General features: G+C 45.5%; 1 protein-coding gene across 1 annotated transcript in view; it reads left to right on the forward strand.

Annotated features, from left to right (window-relative positions):
* The window catches only part of LOC124034577 (netrin-G2-like), a 70,387-nt gene that overhangs the window by 11,479 nt on the left and 31,820 nt on the right, over positions 1-27,088 (forward strand). Inside the window, exon 3 of the mRNA XM_046347955.1 lies at positions 31-674. Coding sequence (XP_046203911.1) covers positions 31-674 — 644 coding nt within the window. The remainder of the gene's footprint in view (positions 1-30; positions 675-27,088) is intronic.

A 27,088-nucleotide genomic window follows, 5' to 3' on the forward strand; every position in this document is an offset into this window, starting at 1 on the left:
ACACTGACCAGTTGTCTTTCCCTCTTTCAGGAGAACCCGTACCTGTGTAGTGACGAATGTGACGCCTCCAACCCGGACCTGGCTCACCCTCCCCAGCTGATGCAGGACCGTGAGAGCAGTGGCCTCATCACCTACTGGCAGACGGTGACGTGGAGCCGCTACCCGGAGCCCCTGCTGGCCAACATCTCCCTGGCCTGGAACAAGAGCTTGGAGCTGACCGATGACATCCAGGTCACTTTCGAGTATGGCCGCCCCACCATCATGGTGCTGGACAAGTCCCTGGACAAAGGGCGCACCTGGCAGCCCTACCAGTTCTACGCCGATGACTGCATGGACGCCTTCGACATGCCCGCCAAGCGGGTGCAGGACCTGTCGGCCACCAATGTGACGCGGGTCATCTGCACAGAGCAGTACTCTCGCTGGGTGGGCTCCAAGAACGAGAAGGTGCTGCGCTTCGAGGTGATGGCGCGCTTTGCCATCTTCGCAGGGCCCAAGCTGCTCAATATGGACAGCCTGTACACACGCATGGAGAGTATGAAGGGCCTGAGGGACTTCTTCACCTTCACCAACCTGAGACTGAGGCTGCTGAAGCCGGCCTTGGGGGGAACCTACGTCCAGAGAGACAACCTCCTCAAATACTTCTACGCCATCTCCAACATAGATGTACCAGCCAGGTAAATACACACACCCTTACCTTTATTTGTCTCATTGGACAATATCTCTTGCAAAGATATTTGAGTAAGGGTCTTTTTTTGTAGTCAAATGGTAAAATGCACAGTCCTAATGTTATACTGTACAGTGTACACTGTATACAATAGTCCAGAAGGAAAGCGTGACCACGGTCTTGGTTTCTGATGAGGAGCTGTGCAGAAAATTGTCTGAAACACAAACCGGCTTGATACTGTCAAAGAAACAGTCGCTCTTTCTACTGACAGTGAAATCTATAGCAATCCAATCTTAGTGCTAAATCAGTAACCTTTGCTAATATAAATATTGATAAAAATGTATGAATTAGCCCCTCGGGGCATCATTGCATTGCCCAAACCTCCTGTAATACAAGCTGTCAGTCAATAGTTATTCCTGTACGTCAAAGAGCAAATTGTTTTTAGAGGGGGTTGAGGATGGGGGTAGGGGAAGATGAGCGGTCAAATGGACACAGAGAGATAAGGTAAAGAGCCCATGACTGATGTTCACTGGTTTATAATGATTAGGGAATAGGGACATGTTAAGCTAATAACCACCAGGAAATTCTTCTTGGATATTTTGATCATCCCTAAGTATTGAGAAGCACTTGCAGTGTTTAAATGAAGGGGATGGGACGGCCTCCCTTATGGCCTGTGTGTGTGCCTCCCTAAATGGACTGCACACACAGATGGAGGAGGCCCAGGGCTCTGTAATGACATCATGCCCATCAGCACAGGGATGAAACTGACTCCTTCTCCTACTCCCCCTTTTCTCTCCTCGCCTCCCTCTTCACTTCTTCCTACTCCTCCTTTTCTCTCCTCGCCTCCCTCTTCACTTCTTCCTACTCCCCCTTTTCTCTCCTCGCCTCCCTCTTCACTTCTTCCTACTCCTCCTTTCCTCTCCTCATCTCCCTCTTCGCCTCCTCCTCCACCTCCTCTTCCCCTTCTCTCCTCTCCCTCCTCCTTCTCCATCCCCCCTTCTCCTCCACCTCACCTTCCCCTTCCTCCTCTCCTCCCACTGCTCCTTCTCCTCCCTCCCTCCTTCCCCCTCCCTCGTTCCTCAAAGTGCTAGTTTGAAGTGGCCTCAAGGAGGAAGGACCGTAGCTTGCCTGATGGCACATATTATTTTGAGAAACAGCGTACTAGAGCAAACCAGATATATCTGTTTCTCCCATTCTGTCCGTGTGCCTGTTAAAAGAAGGATAGAACAAGAAGAAAAGAGGGAAACCATTCTCAGACCTTCACTCTGGTCACTCAGCATGCACTGGATCATTACTATCCTACAGTCTGAAATGAATCTGTCTGCTTAGGAAATGACTAAACTGCACACACACACAAGCCTGATACGGCAATATCTAAATAATCACCAGCTGGTGTGGATGAAGTTGAGCTGTCCGGGGAGTCTACAAATAGAACATTACAAAATATTTATGGTGTGAAGCTTATTTGTGTCCAGAAGGCATTTGAAAACCCTTGGTTTGTATTATACAAACACATATCTAAATGAATCATATTGTGACAATCAGGAAACGATTAAATAAAGGGTGGAAATAGGGACGCTGTCATTGATAGGTGGATTGGGGTGAGAGTCCAGTCCCCAACAACCAGATGTTCCAGTTTCGAGGGGAAATGGAAAGAGAGCCTGTGATGCGACTTCCACTTTTGGACGTTAACAAGGCAGGACTCCATCTTAACTCCTCCTCCACATTTACTGGATTGGTTGAACAGCACAGAAGATAAAACTGTCAGGGGAGGTTTTTATTTATTTTTCTTCTTGTCAAGACCAATAACTAGGGGATCTAGTTTCAGGTGTATCTTTTACGCCTGCTACGTTAGGTTAGTGTGAGAGTGACCCTGGTGCATACAGTATTATCTTTTTTCAGGAGACAGATGGATCCAGTTGTTGGGTGTAATATATTGGCATAGCCTTCATCTGTCTGACCTCCTCGCCCACCTTCCTCTAATACACAATGATAAGAGACGTCAAGCTGTCAGCAGAAACCCAAGTGTCAGACAGACAGAGGCCCCACAAATGCTGTCTTTATCTGCCTGGGCTCTGAGGTGGTCTGTGTAAACTTTGGTCCTGTTTCGGCACCTGTCACAGTGGGGAAAAGGACCTTGCCACTATCAACTGTTTATAATGAATAATTTTCCACGAAAGCTTGAAGTTCACAGGCTTGTCTCAAATTAGGGTTCGAGGCGCTAACTTTTGCCTGTTGGGTTTCTGTAATTTTTTTTCATCTCCAAAACCTAGGTCGTGAGAATGTAATACTGTATAATGTTAGGCCTGATCCTCCTTCCACACAGTCTAACTAACGGACTGTGGAACAGGGGATTTCCTTGGGCTGGGACTAGGGAGACACATGGGCAACCTGATTATATAAGTGTGGAGGAATACCTCTGTGTGCTAACATGATTCATTTTTTTCCACAAGGATCCCGTAGGCAGAGCTGACAGTGACATTTTGACCTCTCGCACTTTAAATCTCCTGCTTCCTCTCCCATTGGAAAACAGCTCCATATAAATAATAATAATAATAACATGTATCCAGACGGGAAACTCTTAGAAAGTAAGTGGATTATGGGAGAGACCAATAGGACAGACACTATATTTCTCTCCAGATCCTCCCAATCCAACCACCTCTAAACATGCACCACCCCAGCCCACAATGGCTGTTAATAATATAATATACAGAACACAGGCATTACTTCGTTAACTGTGTTTAGCAGTGTTGGAATGAAAACTCTACCATTGGAGAGAGTTTTCCAGCCTATCATTTATATCCACACAGACAGTCCAGTCGGCATGGCATCCAGATAGTTGTCAAACAGTGTCCTCTCAGGCCTGTGCACAGCATGGAGGGAGCTCTGAGTGGCTTTTCTCCATTGCTTGTGTTGCTGTGTTGTGACTGTGGAGAGATTTGAGCTGTGAAGAAGACCGGGTGGCTGATATTACGAGGAGCACAGAGAGAGTGTCTCCCTAAGATGACAGTCTGTCACACCTGACAGTGACAGCAGTGACCCTCTCAGCCTTATGGGCCTGTCCAATCACAGATGTGAAAAGTATTATGGGATATATCCTTAACTGTCACTATGACAAAGGGCTGGTCTCTGACACCATTATTTTACCTGCCTATGTCCTTGTAAGGTCATTATTTGAGTGGGGGTAAAAAGGACACGTGTATCTGGAACTCAACTGAAGGCACACTCTGGATAGATCTCTGTAGAGCACAGAAGAACAAATGTCAGTGTGACCTCAGCACAACTTTCTTGTCTTGGGTAAGGCAAGGGTAGGGATGAAGTTAGTGCGCTGCTGCTACTGTGTCTATAGGCTACAGTCTTTCTGTACATTTTTTGCTTTGGTCTGCAATCGGTTGTGCATGATGCAGGATTTGGCCTAGTTTTGGGAGCAGCTTGTGTGAGTCGTGTGCTGTGGAGCAGTAGTATGAGGACAAACATTATGAATGTAATGATTGCAGGTTGGGAGTGAGGGGAGAGGGCACTTAAACAACTTTCATGAGACTTGTGAGTTTGCTTCTAAACAAAATCCTTATGCCATCACAATCAGTGCTGTCTGTCAAACATCCAGCAATGGGCCTTAGCTTCAGTGAGGGCGAGGTCAAATGCTCAGTCACACCCTGTCTGGAGTCGGCAAGCGACAAGGGAATGGATGCCTGCCCTTCCATTGTACAAGTAATTATATACGGTACATATATCACTACTTGTATTTAACTGACAGAACTGTTAATTGAGTGTGAAGTCCTCTTCATCAGATTCTTCTGTTTTCTGGTCTTCCTCATCTTTCTGCTATGTCCTTCAGCAGTTAATGAGGGGATGAGTGTAGCCAGTAATTACATTGAGTGTAAAAAACATTGTCATAGACTGACCAGTTGAATCCAGGTTAAAACTATGATCCCTTATTGATGTCACTTGTTAAATCCACTTCAATCAGCGTAGATGACGGGGAGGAGACAGGTTAAAGAAGGATTTTAAAGCATTTTCTTGCCATCGAGAGGGTGAATTGGCAAGAAAAAGATTTAAGGGATACTTCGGGCAATGAGACCCTTTATCTAATTCCAGTCCGCTGAACTGGTGGATACCAGTTTTATGTCTGTTGACAGTATGAAGGAAGTTAGAGTAGTTTTGTGTAGTGGTCCTTCTGTAGCTCAGTTGGTAGAGCATGGCGCTTGTAACGCCAGGGTAGTGGGTTCGATCCCCGGGACCACCCATACGTAGAATGTATGCACACATGACTGTAAGTCGCTTTGGATAAAAGCGTCTGCTAAATGGCATATATTATTATTATTATTATAGTTTTGCAAGCCAATGCTAACTAGTGTTAGCGTAATGACTGGAAGTCTATGGGTATCTGCTAGCATGCAGAGACATTAAAATGCTATCCACAAGTTCACCTGACTCTGGGGAAATAGATAAAATAACTCTTTGCCAAAATCCCAAAGTATCCCTTTAAGTGCCTTTGAACAGGGTATGATAGTAGGTGCCAGGCACAACGGTTTGAGTGTGTTAAGAACTGCAACGCTGCTGGGGTTTTTACGCTCAACCTTTTCAACACCCAAAGGTCCACCACCCAAAGGACATCCAGCTAACTTGACACAACTGTGGGAAGCATTGGAGTCAACATGGGTCAACATCCATGTGGAACGCTGTCGACACCTTGTAGAGTCCATGCCTCAGCGAATTGAGGCTGTTCTGAGGGGCAAAAGGGGGCACAACTCAATATTAAGAAGGTGTTCTTAATGTTTTGTACACTCAGTGTAAATACTGTGGCGGACTGAAATAGCAGACCCCGCGATATGCAACCGTTCAGGGACGTCAGGAACCAATAAATGCAGTCAGTCAGGAAAGCAAAGGCCAGCTTCTTCAGGCAGAAATTTGCATCCTGTAGCTCTAACTCCAAAAAGTTCTGGGACACTGTAAAGTCCATGGAGAACAAGAGCACTTCCCAGCTGCCCACTACACTGAGGCTAGGTAACACGGTCACCACCGATAAATCCATGATTATCGAAAACTTCAACAAGCATTTCTCAACGGCTGGCCATGCCTTCCTCCTGGCTACTCCAACCTTGGCCAACAGCTCCCCCCCCCCCCCACGCAGCTACTCGCCCAAGCCTCTCCAGGTTCTCCTTTACCCAAATCCAGATAGCAAATGTTCTGAGAGAGCTGCAAAATCTGGACCTGTACAAATCAGCTGGGCTTGACAATCTGGACCCTCTATTTCTGAAACTATCCGCCGCCATTATCGCAACCCCTATTACCAGCCTGTTCAACCTCTCTTCCATATCGTCTGAGATCCCCAAGGATTGGAAAGCTGACACAGTCATCCCCCTCCTCAAAGGGGGAGACACCCTGGACCCAAACTGTTACAGACCTATATCCATCCTGCCCTGCCTATCTAAGGTCTTCGAAAGCCAAGTCAACAAACAGGTCACTGACCATCTCGAATCCCACCGTACCTTCTCCGCTGTGCAATCTGGTTTCCGAGCCGGTCACGGGTGCACCTTAGCCATGCTCAAGGTACTAAACGATATCATAACCGCCATCTATAAAAGACAGTACTGTGCAGCCGTCTTCATTGACCTGGCCAAGGCTTTCGACTCTGTCAATCACCATATTCTTATGGGCAGACTCAGTAGCCTCGGTTTTTCTAATGACTGCCTTGCCTGGTTCACCAACAACTTTGCAGACAGAGTTCAGTGTGTCAAATTGGAGGGCATGTTGTCCGGTCCTCTGGCAGTCTCTGCCACAGGGTTCAATTCTCGGGCCGACTCTTTTCTCTGTATATATCAATGATGTTGCTCTTGCTGCGAGCGATTCCCTGATCCTCCTCTACGCAGACGACACCATTCTGTATACTTCCGGCCCTTCCTTGGACACTGTGCTATCTAACCTCCGAACGAGCTTCAATGCCATACAACACCCCTTCCGTGGCCTCCAACTGCTCTTAAACGCTAGTAAAACCAAATGCATGCTTTTCAACCGTTCGCTGCCTGCACCCGCACGCCCGACTAGCATCACCACCCTGGATGGTTCCGACCTAGAATATGTGGACATCTATAAGTACCTAGGTGTCTGGCTAGACTGTAAACTCTCCTTCCAGACTCATATCAAACATCTCCAATCTAAAATCAAATCTAGAGTCGGCTTTCTATTCCGCAACAAAGCCTCCTTCACTCACGCTGCCAAACTTACCCCAGTAAAACTGACTATCCTACCGATCCTCGACTTCGGTGATGTCATCTACAAAATAGCTTCCAATACTCTACTCAGCAAACTGGATGCAGTTTATCACAGTGCCATCCATTTTGTTACTAAAGCACCTTATACCACCCACCACTGTGACTTGTATGTTCTAGTCGGCTGGCCCTCCCTACATATTTGTCGCCAGGCCCACTGGCTCCAGGTCATCTACAAGTCCATGCTAGGTAAAGCTCCGCCTTATCTCAGTTCATTGGTCACGATGGCAACACCCACCCGTAGCACTCTCTCCAGCAGGTGTTATCTCAGTGATCATCCCTAAAGCCAACACCTCATTTGGCCGCCTTTCGTTCCAGTTCTCTGCTGCCTGTGACTGGAACGAATTGCAAAAATCGCTGAAGTTGGAGACTACCACTGCGATACGCATGTTCCAGTTTAGTGTCGCTGAGCCGGAGGTCTCAAAATGGACCCCGAGAATCCTCACAGAGAGATAACCCCCCAGGCAGATCCGTTCTACCGCGCCATCTTCCGAAAAACTTGACGGAAGACTTTGCATGGTTCAGAACTGCTCCCGACGCTCGGGTGAAATCCCCAAAGATGGCAAGGGACCTTGTCAGGCATGAGTCCATGCACAACAGCAAGGAAGTGTCATCGGCATACTGCGTCATCTTAACACGCAGCCCACCACTTCCAGGGATCAGCAAGCCTTCCACCCCTGTGTCTGCCCTAATGGCAGCCCCCAGAGGCTCAATGTACAGAACGAAGAGGAGAGCCGTCTCCCTCCTGTCTGCCACCACCTGTGGCCCATACACCACCACTAATCTAAATTTACAATCCCTTATCGTGACATCCACCCCTATAACCCTCCCCTGCATTACCACAAAAGAATCCTCCACTTTTACCTCCCTGTGCCCACACAAAATCCCTACCCCCGAAGAGTGCATCCCCCCAACACCCCAAACCGACTCCCCCTTGTCCCACTCCCTCTTAAACCTACTAACATCCCCTCCATCCCTCAGGTGAACCTCCTGTAAAAAACAAAAATCAAACCCCACACCCTCCAAATAACTAAAAACCGCCCTCCCCTTAACAAAATCCCTTAAACCCCTTACATTTAAACTAACAAAAGTAAAATTAGACCCCATGAAAATATAAAAACATGTAATACACTCAAATTCTAAACCCAGACAGAAAATAAACTAAAACAGGAGACTCACCCGATGCTCCCCTGCTCCATATCTACTGGTGAGAACACCATCCGTACTCCCGACATCCCCCACTCTTCCTCCATCACACCATCCCAGGATGCAGGAATAGTGTTTGGCTCCGGGGTGCCCTGCACCCTGGGTCTACCCCACAATCCTCCCCCTCCCCAGTGTTGCAGCTGGTTTGGAAAAAAAATCGGGGAGGCTGAGTCCCCAAACAAAAAACTCCCCACCTCCTCCTGTACCCAGTCCTGAGTCTTGTTAGGTGTGTCCCCACCCAACAGAAGTTGAGGGCCTGGGGAAACCAGCAGCAACCCAGAGGTTTCTCCCACCCCATCACTCTTGGCCATCCCCTCCCTCTCACTGTCGGCCAATCGCACCCTCCTCTTCATTCTTTTCTTTGGTGATGACGGCAGTAGAGAGAGATACCACCACCCCCCCCGCCAGCTCCTCCAACATACCCCTCATCTCTTCCACCAGGGCACATTCCCCCCAGTCCACTTGCTCTTCCACCATCTCCTTCTCCACCACTCCTCCCTCGCTTTCTTCTCTCTCATGCTCCTCCACTTGGTTGCCTTCTTCCGCCGCTTTTCCTGGTTCTCCTACTCCCGTGCCTTCCGTTTCCTTCTCTCTTCCATCCGCCGCTTCTTGCTCCTCCTCCTTCCTTGTGGCCTTCCCCTCTGGACCTGTACTCTGGTCATGAGGCGTGCTTCCTTCCCCTCCTCTTCTTCCCCCATCCCCCGCCCCTGCTCCCCCCCCAGCCGCAGACGCATATGACCTCTGTCGGGCCGGGCACCCCCCCACAGGTGTGGTGACGAGCCACACCCATGGCACGTCTTAGGCTTGTCACAATCCCTCGCCTCGTGATCCTCAGATGCACAAAATCTGCATTTTCTTGTACTGCACGAGGCGAATATGTGACCGTAGGCCATACAGCGCCTGCAAAATGGGGGCTGACGTCAAACAACATCCCCCTGTCAGCCCCTAGGGAGAACATAGCAGGAGGATGGAGGTAGCCACCATGTCCCTTTGGGTCCTCTCTGAGGAGGGCCTGGAAGCCTCTCCTCCCATTCTAAAACGCAAGGGAATCTTTGAGGTGCCTTGCTGAGGAGACGTTATCCATGTATCTCCCCAGAAAAGCCCTCACCTCTTCGTCCTTAACGTAAGGGTTGTAAATGTTGACAGTTACAACCCTAAAGTTATTCTTCGCCAGGCTTGTTATTTCATAGTGGCACATCGGCCTCTCACCTCCCACTGCTCTTGCCCTTCTCAGGATATCATCGTGTTTTTCCTCTGTATATAGTGCCACGTCGTATGCTCCCTCCAACGAGCTGCCTTGGAAACAAAACACGTCCTTCACCGTCAGCTTTAGAATCCCCATCAATATTATCCTTCCAAAAGATTCCCGTCCTAAAGGCTCCAACTCCTTTTCCTTCCAAGCAAACCAAATCGTGTTGGCCAGCCCAATCCCAGGGACCGACCGTGTTGATGTATTTAGCACCATCTCCGCAAGGAGAATGGCGCTCGTTCTCTTCTCTTCTCTTCTCTTCTCTTCTCTTCTCTTCTCTTCTCTTCCAAAAATAGGAAAAAAGAAAAACCAAAGTGACTGAGCCTATCTGGTGCAAACAAACAGAGATAGGAACAATCACCCACGAAACACTCAAAGAATATGGCTGCCTAAATATGGTTCCCAATCAGAGACAACGATAAGCCTCAGGCAACCATAGACTTTCCTAGACAACCCTACTCAGCCACAATCCTAATACCTACTAAAACCCCAATACAAAAACACACCACAGAATAAACCCATGTCACACCCTGGCCTGACCTAATAAAGTAAGAAAACACAAAATACTAAGACCAAGGCGTGACACATAGTCTATCGGTAAATAGCCCACCCAATTTACCTACCTCATCCCCATACTGTTTATATTTATTTACTTTTCTGCTATTTTGCACACCAGTATCTCTACCTGTACATGACCATCTGATCATTTATCACTCCTGTGTTAATCTGCAAAATTGTAATTATTCGCCTACCTCCTCATGCCTTTTGCACACAATGTTTATAGACTCTCTTTTTTTCTCTTTTTTTTCTACTGTGTTCATTACTTGTTAATTGTTTACTCCATGTGTAACTCTGTGTTGTCTCTATGCTTTATCTTGGCCAGGTCGCAGTTGTAAATGAGAACTTGTTCTCAACTAGCCTACCTGGTTAAATAAAGGTGAAATAATAAATAAATAAATAAAACATCATATATCATATCATTAGTGGTATGTTCAGTGTGTTTTGTCGGAAGCACTGAATCAAAACCCAAAGGACTGTTAATTGAGTAGGAAGTCCTCTTCATCAGATTCTAATTCTGTTTTCTGGTCTTCCTCATCTTTTTGCTATGTCCTTCAGCAGTTAATGAGGGGATGAGTGTAGTCAGTACTCAGCCAGTACATTTCATTACTTTTAAAGATGTTCTGATTCAGCTCTTTCTTTCTCTCTCGACAGCATCCTCTTCTACCTGCCATCAAATCCTGTACCTGTATGTTGAGAAAAGGTTCATTTTGAAAAGATTATCAATAATGATATGCTTCTGGAGGAAACTGCAAGGAGTCACTTAGTTAGTGCACATACAGTTTGTTTGTCTGAGGGATTCTGCCGATAGAACAGAAACCTGGCTGGCATGATGACACCTGTGCACGGCATGAAATAGCACACACACACACACACACGCACACACACACACACACACACACACACACACACACACACACACACACACACACACACACACACACACACACACACACACACACACACACACACACACACACACACACACACACACACACACACACACACACACACACACACACACACACACACACACAGTGGCATGGAGTGTAGTAACATTTTGTGGAATCACGCTGACTCAGCACTTGATTTTGTGATTATGTGAACTTTGTGTTGCTTTGTCGAGGCACATTACATTTTTATTTTTATTTATTTAACCTTTATTTAACTAGGCAAGTCAGTTAAGAACAAATTCTTATTTACAATGACGGCCTACCCCGGCCAAACCCGGACGACATTTGGGCCAATTGTGCGCCGCCCTATGGGACTCCCAATCACGGCCGGTAGTGATACAGCCACTTGGGTATTCCCAACATTTTCAAGAACGGACCGTTCTAGAAAATGTATGAGAAATGCATTTGTGTTATTATGTCTGTTTCTAACTTTCATTTGAAAGCCTTTTAAGGAATTGCTGTCTGCTCCCACTGAATATATAGTAGGCCTACAATATATCAGTACAGTATGCCTGTTCACAAGACATACTGTACTGAACCATAGTTTTCCAACAGTTATTTTCTCTCTGTGTTTCCCTGTAGGGGAGTAGCTTATTGTATGACTAATGATGCTCGGTCCAGGCTTAGGATGATAACAGAGTTAACCAGTCCATGCTTTCTGCCCTGACGCTGTCAGCTTTGGGTTGCAGACGAATTATGAAAATAGAAAACACTGCTCGCCGTCTGGTACTCCAACACTTACAGTTCAACCCTAATGCGGCTAATGAAATTAACATTTCAGGGGGTTGGAACATGAGGAATTAATGCTGTCATCTCAGGAAGTAAGCTCTGTATGAGTGGAGAACAGCACACTCTCTCCCACGCTCGCTCTCCCCAGTCCGCCTGCTCTGCTATCCGGTGTATGTGACAATAAAACAGACTTTTTGGGGGGTTGGTTACTGTTGGAGCATCATTACCCAATGAGATGAAACAGCCATTTGACACTATGAGCTTCTAGTGTGTCAATTTGAGAATAAAAAAGTAATCTTCTGACTAGCTTTGCATTGCAATAAAGGTGAAAAAAATCAAATTGAATTGTCACTCAGCAGGATCATTTTGGGTCTTGTATCATTATAGTTTATTGTCAAAAACTCTATCTTCCAGATTGCAGAAGTAAGATGTTAAGCAAGAGATGGATAAAGGTTTCTATTTGTAGAGGGAAATATTGAAATATAAATTTACAAAGGTTTAATTGAGGGAGTAAAGCATCATTTGAAGTGAAGAGTGGTTTGTTTCCCAATGATGCCAGTTTTTTCAAAGGTTACTCTGCGGACAATTTGTCTCTTAGGAAAAGGCTGGAAATGTCTGGTTTTTATGCACCGAGCAACGTTTGCAGATATGGGATCTTTGAAAGGCTGCTAAGTGTGGGATCCTACTTGTACGCCAGCAGCACCTCAGGCGTAAATATCATGGCAGCCTACATGGATCACATGCCCCCAGGGGCACAAACAAAAGAGGGTGTCCTTATGAAGGCAAACAGAATATTTCAGCAGCACGCTGTCCCTCATCAAATTTTCATCTGCCCAATTCTATGATGAGGAGGACTATTTTTGGTGCAGCTCCATCACAGTAGGAGATCGCTGGCCAGCCAACCTGTCCATCCGTCCTCTAATGATCGAGAGCATACGGTTCATTATCATTACCCAGCTAGCACATTTGGTTCTTTGGAAGTTGTGGGAGCGCAAGTTTTTGGTTTCCCATTGGTTCTGGGAACAAAGCCATACATACCTGAACATTTTAAAAATGTTCCGTTTAACCATTCTGAGAATGTAAGTGAACATTTCACCTGTTCTGGGAACATACATTTTTAGGTTGCAGGGAGGTTCTGAGATCATTTTACTATTGTTCCTTTAACTTTTTACTGGGAGTTTATTTTATTTTTTTACGCTTTGAGAATGGAAATGATAGGTTATTTGAAGGTAATAAATAACGTTCTGAGAATGGAAATGATAGGTTATTTGAGGTTTCTGAATAATGTTTCAATAAGACTTTTGATAACACTGCTAGATTAGGTTTAGAACTCATGAGCTGTGTTCAAATACTCATACTAACCATACTATTTGTGATGTAAATTGAGTATTCTCAGAACCTCCCTGCAAACTAAAAATGTTTGTTCCCAGAACAGGTGCTTATTGGTCATATTATGGATATAGTGAGTATGCCAAAAGTTCCCGGATGTTGTACTACATTCGCCAAAATACGAAGTATACAAGCAGTGGACACCATTTCTGTGCTTTTACATTTACATTTACATTTAAGTCATTTAGCAGACACTCTTATCCAGAGCGACTTACAAATTGGTGCGTTCACCTTATGACATCCAGTGGAGCAGCCACTTTACAATAGTGCATCTAAATCTTTTAAGGGGGGGGGGGTGAGAAGGATTACTTTATCCTATCCTAGGTCCCATATCCTATCCTTTTAGGTCCCATAATGCAATTCTTCAGAAAATGGGCACGGCTTCACATCGTTTTCAGAGCATGCGCAGACCAGCTGGCCGGTGTGTTTACGGATATATTCAATCAATCCCTATACCAGTCTGCTGTTCCCACAAGCTTCAAGAGGGCCACCATTGTTTCTATTCCCAAGAAAGCTAAGGTAACTGAGCTAAACGACTACCGCCCCGTAGCACTCACTTCCGTCATCATGAAGTGCTTTGAGAGACTAGTCAAGGACCATATCACCTCCACCCTACCTGACACCCTAGACCCACTCCAATTTGCTTACCGCCCAAATAGGTCCACAGACGACGCAATCTCAACCACACTGCACACTGCCCTAACCCACCTGGACAAGAGGAATACCTATGTGAGAATGCTGTTCGTCGACTACAGCTCGGCATTCAACACCATAGTACCCTCCAAGCACGTCATCAAGCTCGAGACCCTGGGTCTCGACCCCGCCCTGTGCAACTGGGTACTGGACTTCCTGACGGGCCGCCCCCAGGTGGTGAGTGTAGGCAACAACATCTCCTCCCCGCTGATCCTCAACACGGGGGCCCCACAAGGGTGCGTTCTGAGCCCTCTCCTGTACTCCCTGTTCACCCACGACTGCGTGGCCACGCACGCCTCCAACTCAATCATCAAGTTTGACACAACAGTGGTAGGCTTGATTACCAACAATGACGAGACGGCCTACAGTGAGGAGGTGAGGGCCCTCGGAGTGTGGTGTCAGGAAAATAACCTCACACTCAACGTCAACAAAACTAAGGAGATGATTGTGGACTTCAGGAAACAGCAGAGGGAACACCCCCCCTATCCACATCGATGGAACAGTAGCGGAGAGGGTAGCAAGTTTTAAGTTCCTCGGCATACACATCACAGACAAACTGAATTGGTCCACTCACACTGACAGTGTCGTGAAGAAGGCGCAGCAGCGCCTCTCAACCTCAGGAGGCTGAAGAAATTTGGCTTGTCTCCAAAAGCACTCACAAACTTCTACAGATGCACAATTGAGAGCATCCTGGCGGGCTGTATCACCGCCTGGTACGGCAACTGCTCCGCCCTCAACCGTAAGGCTCTCCAGAGGGTAGTGAGGTCTGCACAACGCATCACCGGGGGCAAACTACCTGCCCTCCAGGACACCTACACCACCCGATGTTACAGGAAGGCCATAAAGATCATCAAGGACGTCAACCACCCGAGCCACTGCCTGTTCACCCCGCTATCATCCAGAAGGCGAGGTCAGTACAGGTGCATCAAAGCTGGGACCGAGAGACTGAAAAACAGCTTCTATCTCAAGGCCATCAGACTGTTAAACAGCCACCACTAACATTGAGTGGCTGCTGCCAACACACTGTCATTGACACTGACCCAACTCCAGCCACTTTAATAATGGGAATTGATGGGAAATGATGTAAATATATCACTAGCCACTTTAAACAATGCTACCTTATATAATGTTACTTACCCTACATTATTCATCTCATATGCATACGTATATACTGTACTCTATATCATCGACTGCATCCTTATGTAATACATGTATCACTAGCCACTTTAACTATGCCACTTTGTTTACTTTTTCTACATACTCACCTCATATGTATATACTGTACTCGATACCATCTACTGTATGCTGCCCTGTACCATCACTCATTCATATATCTTTATATACATATTCTTTATCCCCTTACACTGTGTATAAGACAGTAGTTTTGGAATTGTTAGTTAGATTACTTGTTGGTTATCACTGCATTGTCGGAACTAGAAGCACAAGCATTTCGCTACACTCGCATTAACATCTGCTAACCATGTGTATGTGACAAATACAATTTGATTTGATTTGATTTTCAGATTTGAAGAAAATGGCAGAAAATATGCAGCCGAAGTACAACGAGAGCGGATACAAATTAATTGCTTTAACTAATTATGACAAATGTTAAGAAAATGTTGAGCAATGTAATAAAGTAATTACTTTTTCAGTAAGTTAGCTTACACGTTATGTTGGCTGACAATTTGTTAGCTACGCTATCCTTATGAACCACATAGCATATCATTACAGCAGTATGTACTGGTATGTTAGCTCGCTGCCTGACGTTAGTTGGCTTATAATATATCAAACTTACCAGTATATTGACTATATGCTATCTAACTAATTACCCAACGTTTATTGACTTGATTATTCCCGTCATTCTGAGCTTAGCTAAGTGGTATAGTCGTTGTGCATTCTTAATGGACATTCGGGTGCTTTCGTAAATTCGCTCTGGCGATCTACTCCAATTTCAGAGAACTCTCCTCTGAGTGTACCAGAGCGCAGAATAACTGATGAATTTACGAACACTCAACACCCGTTGAATATGGCCAGTGTCAGTAAACATAAGCAAAACATCGTAATTAAATTGTTGCCAGCAGCAGGTTAGTCACCAACGGTCTGGATAACATGAAAACCGTCTAACCAGCTCTGCTAGGTTGAGTAAAATGGTCAGTGAGGTGTTCACCAAAAGGCATGTGGGACACTCCCCAAACATATGGAAGAAGGTACTCAGATGAGACTAAAATTGAGCTTTTTGGCCATCAAGGAAAACGCTATGTCTGGCGCAAACCCAACACCTCACATCACCCCAAGAACTCCATCCCCACCATGAAGCATGGTGGTGGCAGCATTATGCATTGGGGATGTTTTTCATTGGAAGGGACTGGGAAACTGATGGATGGCGCTAAATACAGGGAAATTCTTGAGGGAAACTTGTTTCAGTGTTCTAGAGATTTGAGACTGGGACGGAAGTTCCCTTTCCAGCAGGACAATGACCCGAAGCATATTGCTAAAGCAACACTCGAGTGGTTTAAGGGGAAACATTTGAATGTCTTGGAATGGCCTAGTCAAAGCCCAGACCTCAATACAATTGAAAATTAGTGGTATGACTTAAAGATTGCTGTACACCAGGGGAACCCATCCAACTTGAAGGAGCTGGAGCAGTTTTGCCTTGAAGAAAGGGCAAAAACCAGAGTGGCTAGATGTGCCAAGCTTATAGAGACATACCCCAAAATACTTGCATCTGCAATTGCTGCAAAAGGTGGCTCTACAAAGTATTGACTTTGGGGGGGGGGGGGTGAATAGTTATGTTTGATGTTTTTTTGTCTTATTTCTTGCATCTTCAAAGTGATAGGCATGTTGTGTAAATCAAATGATCCAAACCCCCCCCCAAATCTATTTGTGTTCAGGCTAACACACCTGAACACACTTAACAAGATAGAGGATAGAGATAATTTTCTTGATGCTGAGAATGGAATGTATATGTTTATAAATAACATTCTTAGAGGATTCTTTGAAGAATGTTGTTTCTTAATGGTCTCTGGACGTTCTGAGAACATGACTTTAATTAAAACCATGAAGAAACCTCTAGGAGACATTATGCTGAAATACTGAAATTCACGCTTGGAACACCTGTATTTGGGGAGTTTCTCCCATTCTTCTCTGCAGATCCTGTCACGCTCTGTCAGGTTGGATTGGGAGCGTCACTGCACAGCTATTTTCAGGTTTTTCCAGCGATGTTCGATCGGGTTCAAGTCTGAGCTCTGGCTGGGCCACTCAAGGACATTCAGAGATTTGTCCTGAAGCCACTCCTGCATTGTCTTGGCTGTGTGCTTAGGGTCATTGTCCTGTTGGAAGGTCTTGAGCAGGTTTTCAACAAGGAGCTCTCTGTACTTTGCTCCGTTAATCTTTGCCTCTATCCTGACTAGTCTCTCAGTCCCTGCCGCTGAAAAACATTCCCACAGCAAGATGCTGCCACCACCATGCTTCACTGTAGGGATGATGCCAGGTTTCCTCTAGAAGTAACACTTGGCATTCAGGCCAAAGAGTTCAATCTTGGTTTCATCAGACCAGAGAATTTTGTTTCTCATGGTCTGGAAGTCTTTAAATGCTTTTTGGCCAACTCTAAGCGGGCTGTCATGTGCCTTTTACTGAGGAGTGGCTTCAGTCTGGCCACTCTACCATGGTGGCCTGATTGGTAGAGTGCTGTGGAGATGGTTGTCCTTCTTGAAGTTTCCCCCATTTCCACAGGGGAACTCTAGAGCTGTGTCAGAGTGACAATCGGGTTCTTGGTCACCTCCCTGACCGAGGCCCTTCTCCCCTGATTGCTCAGTTTGGCTGGGCAGCCAGCTCTAGGAAGAGTCTTAGTGGTCCAAACTTCTTCCATTTAAGAATGGAGGCCACTGTGTTCTTGGGGACCTTCAATGCTATAGAAAGTTTTTGGTACCCTTCCTCAGATCAGTGCCTCGACACAATCCTGTCTCGGAGCTCTACGGACAATTCCTTCGACCTCATGGCTTGGTTTTTGCTCTGACATGCACTTTCAACTTTGGGACCTTATATAGACAGGTGTGCCTTTCTAAATCATGTCTAAACATTTGCCTTTACCACAGGTGGACTCCAATCAAGTTGTAGAAATATCTCAAGGATGATCAATGGAAACAGAATGCACCTGAGCCCAATTTTGAGTCTCATAGCAAAGGGTCTGAATACTTATGTAAATAAATAAGTTATAATTTTTTATTTAGAATTGAATGTAATACCTTTCCACCAAAGAAAGAATTGGTTTTGGGGGTGACTAGAGGGATATACCTGCTGGAGCGTGTGCTACAGGTGGGAGATGCTATGGTGACCAGCGAGCTGAGATAATTGGGGACTTTACCTAGCAGGGTCTTGTAGATGACATGGAGCCAGTGGGTTTGGCGACGAGTATGAAGCGAGGGCCAGCCAACGAGAGCGCACAGGTCGCAATGGTGGGTAGTATATGGGGCTTTGGTGACAAAACCCTAACCCTAACCCTAACCCTAACCCCCCCCCCCCCCAAAAAAAAGCTAGATGTGCTTCTACACATGGTGTGTCAGTGGTGGTCAGTGCTGTTTTAAGATGAGGGAGGACGATGTATTTTGTCATGAGCATGGCCTTATTTCTATAACAGCATTCGCCCAGTTCAATGTAACAGCGATAGGTTTAGGCTACCAGATGATAGTAAAGTTTTCCTTATACCCATCATGAGGTTGCTACGACAGAGCCTATGAAAATAACATTTACAACATAGGTGAACACAGGTCGAGAGACAAATTGGAGTTTTCTTCCGTTTAAGAAACGTTTTTCAATAGAATCGGCAGAATGAATACACCCCTGATCCCACGTAAACAGTTCACTCTCATAACAGCCAAGCCAAACCTCTACAAAGAGCCTACATCTTTGTCATCATATTATCTAAAGTAACGTCATAGTCAGCATAGCTAATAGAACTAGCGTGTTTGTAAACCCGCTACAATAATGCAGTACCGTTAGTGTACAGTCAGTAAGCAGTTACACCGGTGGGCCCCGGGGGCAATAAATTAGTAATACCAAAAGCTTATCTTGACTTGGAAGAGTTCCAGTTTTGTGTTGGAAAGTCATAGCCAGCTGGCTAACATAGCACCCCTCTGTTTGAGCAGGGTGTTTCAGTAGGCTTCATTTTGGGAGAAATTAATTTGTTCAAAACTGTTCAACTACTGTCTTTCACTCTCTTTTGAGACAGCTACTCACCACATTTTATTGCAGTGCTAGTTAGCTGTAGTTTATGCTTTCAGTACTAGATTAATTATCGTATCCTTTGATTGGGTGGACAACATGTCAGTTCATGCTGCAAGAGCTCTGATAGGCTGGAGGACGTCCTCCGGAAGTTGTCTTAATTACTGTGTAAGGCTATGGAAGGGGGTGAAAACCACGAGCCTCCTAGGTTTTGTATTGAAGTCAATGTACGCAAAGAAGGACGAAAGCTATCTGTCCTCTGGCTACACCATGGTACTTACTACTTTACAGAGTGCTGTTGAGGCTACTTATTTGGTGACGTGACTATATTTAGTATAGTTTTATCTAAAGAGGATAACTTAACTTTTTAACAATTTACATTTTTAGGAAATTCACTGAGGAGGATGGTCCTCCCCTTCCTCCTCTGAGGAGCCTCCACTACAGTGTATAGTGGAAGAAGTGCAGGGATCCAGTCCCTGACTGTCTCTGCTGTGGACAGTTGCACTGCGGGTGCTTTCAAAACACTCTGGTCATAATTGGCAGAATCCCACTGAGACTCAACCCACGGAGCCCACAAATTAATTATGCAAGGACGGACCCTTTTATTTTCCCTGTGTGCTATTTTGGTGTGCTCTTGGAAATTTGAAGCCGTCTCCCTTTCTAAAGCTCCCCTTTGTCTACACTTCTCACTTACACTAATGTATCTACAGTATATCTCTGCCTATCTGCATATCCCTTCAGGAAAAGGAGCTGCGCTTTGCATTTGACTTCCGCCCTTGCTGGTTGGGAGTGCAGTAGAAGTTTGTTTTTTGCATCCTGTGTGAATAATTTAAAGGAGCTGTCCATGCCAAAGCTTTCAAGGTCGTTGGCAATTGGTAATAAAATAGCCAGTAGCTTGATGTTGTAGAAGGGCTGCTGCTCCCTTCATGAGGTGGTGTCTCCCTGGTCCGTGCCGGCACTCACCAACACTTAAATCGCAAAATTCTCCAGTAGGGGCAAGGGTGAAAAATATGGAGAAAAAGTCTCCTGTAGATGTCCATCCCTCCGGGTTGCGTTGGGATCCAGTGCTCTCGTGGGTATTAGCTGGAAACAGCAGAGATTTGTTTTCTTCTCATATCAGACGTTCCTCAGAGAACAGTGAAAGAGAAAAGAGAGAAAATGTAAAACGCATGTGGAGCAATGAACCCTGTATGACTGCCTCTCTCAGACATTTTCCCTGGCAAGGGGCTAGCAGAATTCTAAAGCAGCTGTGCCTCAGAACCTCTATAAGAATGTACAGGGGCTGTTAGTTTCACTGTTTGTCAGGTGAAATGTTATCTCCAGTGGAGAGCTGTTGTGAAAACCCTGAGCAGGTTATCATTAGTGGAGGTCAGAGTCCTTCTGGTCCCAGGCACAGATCTGAACCAAAGCAGAAAAGCCTGTTTAACCCTCCTATTGTGTTCGTTTCATGTTAATTAATTCTGTGTTCCCGGTCCAAAATGACCGCCCCATTATAGTTGATTATAAATCCATAATAATACATAAATTATCACCTAATGTTGTGTTAGATCACTTTATCAACTTAAGTTATTGTGAACATTACAAGTTTTGAACTTCTATTTGCTATTTATGGCCTGTAGGCCTCATTAACCTGAGCTCATACAACTCGTTTTTGAGTTTAAAAAAAAACATTATGTATGGATTATTTTGATTATAACAAACACTCAGATGAAACATATTCTGCTATTTATCACAGACAACTTTGTGTCAAAGGACTCTCTCCTCCTCACCAGTGTCATGATCAAAGATATGATCAAGAGCCTGACATACAGTATATTGTATGGTCATTGTGCTGCCACAGAATGAATTGTGAGCAAGGCCTCAAAAAAGAGCTGTGAGAAAAGTTTGACATATTATTGAAACAATGTTGCGATTGTTTGTGAGAATGCCAACAGGTGTGGTTCCCATAGGGGAAATATTCTACTCAGGAAAGATTCCTGTGGGGGTTGCCATGGAAGCCAAGAAGGGGAGTGAGGTGTGTGTGTGTGTGTGTGTGTGTGTGTGTGTGTGTGTGTGTGTGTGTGTGTGTGTGTGTGTGTGTGTGTGTGTGTGTGTGTGTGTGTGTGTGTGTGTGTGTGTGTGTGTGTGTGTGTGTGTGTGTGTGTGTGTGTGTGTGTGTGTGTGTGTGTGTGCGTGTGTGCGTGTGTGTGTGTGTGTGTGTGTGCGTGTGTGTGTGTGTTCAAACACACATGCATGTATGGGTCTGGTAGAGGACGTGTGTCCATCTGCTGAATGGGCATGTGCCTGAACTCTTATACAATCATTTTAGTCTCACCCATTCATTTCTAATCACTGGTCATTTTTGACCAGGAACACCACAGGTGTACAAAAGTTAAATAAAACACCCCAAATTTTATGAAAATAATCTAAATGTATTTTGTGTGTTCAGATGCCCTGTGTGGACAAAGTCATGGATCCTTATGACAATCAGATCAAATGAACTACATTTTTCAGAGAGAACTTGTAAATCGGTCCAATTCGACCAGAACACACCAGGAGGGTTAAAGCCAATTCTACATATCCTCTTCAAGGCCCATGGAGACAACCTGTATTCCTGAAAATCAATATGAGTAGCAGTACAATGTTCCTCCTAAACAACCAATACTGATATACAGAATGAAGTCATGCAATTACTTTTATCCTCTCAGATTCATCGACCATCACAATAGTCAAGTATAGCCCACTCTATAAATGCATCATGGTGGTTATGAGCCTAGTTGTGCCGGCTGAGTAGTAGGTTATCTTTAACTCTGCATTGTTGAAAAAGGACCCGTAAGTAAGCATTTAACTGTTGTTTACGAAGCATGTGACAAATGCAATTTGATTTGATTTGAAAAAGTGATTGTACATTTATACGTTTGAGTGTTTCTGTCCTTTTCTATTGTACTCGTCTTTCTATGCATGGACAGCCCCATTGGGAAAGAAGTGAGTGTTAACAGCTGTAATAATGATGGTTGTGGCCCCCTCTGTGCAGGAGGGTGAATCGGAAGGCACCATTTGTCCCTGTGTCCTCGCTATCCATTCTTATTTGGGATTAAGCAAGTCATCATGAGGCAGTGGGAGTGGACGCCCGGCAATTCTCCCGAGAGAAGTTTAGGAATTAAATAAAGCTCCCATTAACGGCAGCTCCCAGCTGTGAGCGAGCGGGGCACCTGACTCTACGCCAGCCTTTGATCTGTCTATCCATATTTGTTTAGCACTTGCTGTTATTTACTCACCTAAATGCGGAATTTCTCATTTCCGGCAAATGCAAACCTTTTTTTGCGTGTTTCTTATTGAAAGGTGGAGCTGGCGTCTCTGGCTCACCAACAGTAATAAACATTCAGCTGTTTACAGGCTGTGATTGTCTTTACATTAGGCGGATTAAAAACACTGTTTCTAAGTCTGTGTTTGAAATTGCAACTGACTTCATATGACTTCAACCCATACATGGTAGCAGTAGTGTGGCCTGGCCTGGCCGGGGCCACCTCTCCCCTCCCATCTCACTCCCTCTTCCCATCCTACCAACCACCTTCCCATCCCGGCCCCTCCTCCCCACCCCCTTTGTAGAATAAAGGAGAAGGATGATTTATGAGGAGCTGACGGATGCTTCGGTTATCGATCCTGCATCCCAGGGCTGCTGCTGTCATAGTGCATCTGGGATCACATTACATCAAAAAGGGTCAATCAGAGCGAATGAAACAGGACTTTATTGGGCTGATCAACACTCTGAAAGGCTCTGAAAATCAGCCTATTATCTCTGGTCCCGTGCTGTCGCTGGATTGTGGTTATGAAAGGTTCTGCAGCACTTCATATCTGGCTTAAAGATTACTGCCACTCAGTTGGCATAACTGTTATTGACCATTTCTGCACTTTTTGGAAACAAAAGACGCTCTACAGAGATATTGGACTCCACCCAAACCATCTAGGAGCCTGAACCCGCTCTTCACCTTTTCAAGGCAGCGTTAAGATATTGACGCAGTGACAGACCAAACCCGCTCGGGTAATACTTCCCATCCTCTCTAAGCGTTATCGTCATACTGTTGTCTATACTGCCAGGGGTGTCGTCAGTTGTAATCTTGTACCTATTCATTTGAACTCCACTCTTAGATCTGCTATTGTTAGCTCAAAATAGGAGCCCACGGTGGCCTGCTCACCCAGTGCTTTTAATTCAAATGTGAATTTCATCAACTTTAATTCTCCATCGGTTTCCAAATCACATAGAGGCCTTGGGCTGTTGCACAATAGCAACCAAAGCCCATGTAAGTCAGTTTATAACATTCTATCATTGGTTACTCTGAGAGTTCCTCATATTGACATTGGCTGGGGCCTCAGGCCCTTTGGTGCTAACTTTAGAAAAGTAATTGGAAAAGTAATTCAAATGTCTTGTCCTTCCTCTAATACTAATAGGGATATACCAAATGGTGTAGTTCTATGCAATATTATAACCATTCTGATATTAATATTGACGGTTATAATGTGTTTAGAGCTGACAGACAGGGTAGACTGATTATTCTTCAAAAAAAAATATTTAGCTGTCTCTTTACTGAAATGTTTTCCTACCATATTTAAGCCTTTTGTCTGGAGAAAAATGTATCCATAACTGTTGTAGTGGTCGACCAACCTCCCTCTGCTAATCTTTGTATACTCGAGGAGTTAACTAGTTGTCTTATTTTACTAAATCAGAAATGATCCTGGGTGACTTAAATTATGAAGAAATGCATTCTTCAGACAATCTAAAATACATTTGTAATGAACTAAACCTAACCCAGATGATGACTAAGCATACACAGCCCAACCCTAAAGATCCTTCAAAGTAAACTCTGAGCTTGTGTTAATGAATACACCAAAGAAATATGTTTCAACTGGTGTCTTTGCCCAAGACATTAGTGACCTTTTCCCAGTTGTTTGTGTTAGAGATTGTCACGATCATTATAAGGAGTGGACCAAGATGCAGCGTGGTATGTTTCCATCCTTTAATTTAGAAGAGAAACTTAAAGCACAAAAATAATAAAGCGAAAAAACGAAACGTGAAGCTACATGCAGTGCAGAAAGCAACTACACACAAACATAGTCAAGATCCCACAAATCACAATGGGGGAAATGGCTACCTAAATATGATCCCCAATCAGAGACAACGATAAACAGCTACCTCTGATTAGGAACCATATCAGGCCACCATAGAATTCCCTTAGATAACCCACCCTAAATCACACCCCGACCCAACCAACATAGAGAATAAACAGCTCTCTATGGTCAGGGTGTGACAGTACCCCCTCCCCAAAGGTCTGGACACAAAACCTGACTCAATAGGGGAGGGTCCGGGTGGGCATCTACCATCGGGGGCGGCTCCGGTGCGGGGCGCGTCGCCAGATGCTCCGCACCGTGGATCACCGCCGGGGGCTCCGGACCGTGGATCGCCGCCGGGGGCTCCGGACCGTGGATCGCCGCCGGGGGCTCCGGACCGTGGATCGTCGCCGGGGGCTCCGGACCGTGGATCGCCGCCGGGGGCTCCGGACAGTGGATCGTCGCCGAGGGCCCCGGACAGTGGATCGTCGCCGGGGGCCCCAGACAGTGGATCGTGGCCAAGGGCTCCGGACAGTGGATCGTCGCCAAGGGCTCCGGACAGTGGATCGTCGCCGGGGGTTCCGGACCGTGGATCGCCGCCGGGGGCCCCGGACAGTGGATCATCGCCGGGGGCCCCGGACAGTGAATCGTCGCCGCGGGCTCCGGACAGTGGATCGCCGCCGGGGGCCCCGGACAGTGGATCGTCGCCGGAGGAACCAGACTGTGGATCGTCGCCAGAGGCACCGGACCGTAGATCATGGCCGAGGGCTCCGGACTGGGAATCCCCGCTGGAGGCTCTGGACCGCAGACCGTAGCTGGTGGCTCTGGACCGCAGACCGTCGCTGGAGGCTCTGGACCGCGGACCGTCTCAGGAGGTTCCGGACCGTGGACCGTCGTTGGAGATTCTGGACTGTGAAACGTCGCTGGAAGCTCTGGATTGGGAACTGTCACCGGAAGCTCTGGACTGGGAACTGTCGCCAGAAGCTCTGGACTGGGAACTGTCGCCGGAAGCTTGGTATGTGGGGCCGGCACTGGTGGTACCGGGCTGATGACACGCACCTCAGGGCGAGTGTGGGGAGGAGGCACAGGACGTACTGGACTGTGGAGGAGCACTGGAGGCATGATGCTTGGGCCTGGTACAGGTGGCACCCGGCTGGTGACACGCACCTAAGGGCGAATGCGAGGAGCAGGAACAGGACGGACCTGACTGGGAAAGCTCACTTGAGGGAGAGTGCGAGGAGCTGGCACAGGACATACTGGTTTGGGAAGGGGCATTGGAGACCTGGTGTGTATTGCTGGCATCAATTGTTCCAGAACTTTAACAAACTTCTCAGGACGAGCTTTTTTTCACATTATCTTTATTTTAGTGACCTTGATTGTATTTAAGCGAACCCTGAACTTGATTTAGTTTTGAGCCTGATTTAGCTTAGTCTTCAATACTATTGTGGATAATCATGCTCCCTTCATAAAAGTAAGGTTTGAAGGTAGATCGAATGCCTGGTACACTCCAGAATTATCAGATGTCATTCATAAAAGAGATGATGCTTGGGTCAAGGCCAGGAACATAGACTTAGGCACAGACTGGCAATTGTTTAAGAAACTGAGGAATGATTGTGTAAGACAAAGCAGAAAGGCTAAATCTGATTATTATGTTGTATTTATTTATTTAACCTTTATTTAACTAGGCAAGTCAGTTAAGAACAAATTCTTATTTTCAATGACGGTCTACCCCAGCTAAACCCAGACAATGCTGGGCAAATTGTGCGCCGCCCATTCACAGCCGGATATGATACAGCCTGGGTGTGAACCAGGGACTGTAGTGACACCTCTTGCACTGAGATGCAGTGCCTTAAAATGTTGCGCCACTCGGGAGCATTATGTAACCACTCTTCTGGATTGTAATGGGAACCTGGCTAAATTCTGGAAAACTGTCATATCCCTGATATGTCTCTTTGAAATAACTTCTAAGCCTATTCACAATGATATTGTGCTGGATACTGATAGGGGAAATTTGGTGAATGTTCAGAGAAATGATAGTCAAAGTTTTTATTTTAGGCTATTTACAAAAGAAAAAAAGTCCTGGATGCTTTACTAGCAATAGACAACAAGACTTCCACAGGGGCCGACCAATTGGATCCTGGTCTGCTTAACCTGTTACTCCTACCCCCTACTTTTTCAAACATTCTGTTAAAAATCGCACAACATTTCAGCACCCTGCTACTCATGCCAGGAATATAGTATATGCATATGATTAGTATGTGTGGATAGAAAACACTCAGACGTTTATAAAACTGGTTAAATCACGGCTGTGACTATAACAGAACGTGCGTTTCATCGAAAAGTGCAGGAAAATCTGATCACTGAAAATTGAGAAATATATCCATGCGCCACTTCAACCAATTGATAAAGGTGACCTACAGCTTCCACACGATGTCAACAGTCTTGTCATTTGCCTAGGCTTTGTTTCTTGGTCAAATGAAGAAGAGACAGCCCATTTCTTCAGGTCTCCGACCGGATATTTTGGTTGAGATTTACCCGGACATTATTTCCAGACGTACAGCTATAGAATATACATCGCCTCGTGATCAATTTGATCGCTTATTAACGTTTACTAATACCTAAAGTTGCATTGCAAAAGTATTTCGAAGTGTTTTGTGAAAGTTTATTGTTTTAATTTTTTAAAATGACGTTACGTTATAAAATGCTATTTTTTTCGTTGATCACACAGTCTTCATAGATCGATATCTAGGCTATATATGGACCGATTTAATCGAAAAAAGACCCAATAGTGTTTATGGGACATCTAGGAGTGCCAACAAAGAAGATGGTCAAAGGTAATGAATGTTTTATATTTTATTTGTGCGTTTTGTGTAGCGCCGACTATGCTAATTATTTTGTTTACGTACACTGCGGGTCTTTTGGGGTGTTACATGCTATCAGATAATAGCTTCTCATGCTTTCGCCGAAAAGCATTTAAAAAATCTGACTTGTTGCCTGGATTCACGAGTGTAGCTTTAATTCAATACCCTGCATGTGTATTTCAATGAACGTTTGAGTTTTAACGAGTGCT

Source organism: Oncorhynchus gorbuscha, linkage group LG04 (assembly GCF_021184085.1).
Source record: "Oncorhynchus gorbuscha isolate QuinsamMale2020 ecotype Even-year linkage group LG04, OgorEven_v1.0, whole genome shotgun sequence".
NCBI lineage: Eukaryota > Metazoa > Chordata > Actinopteri > Salmoniformes > Salmonidae > Oncorhynchus > Oncorhynchus gorbuscha.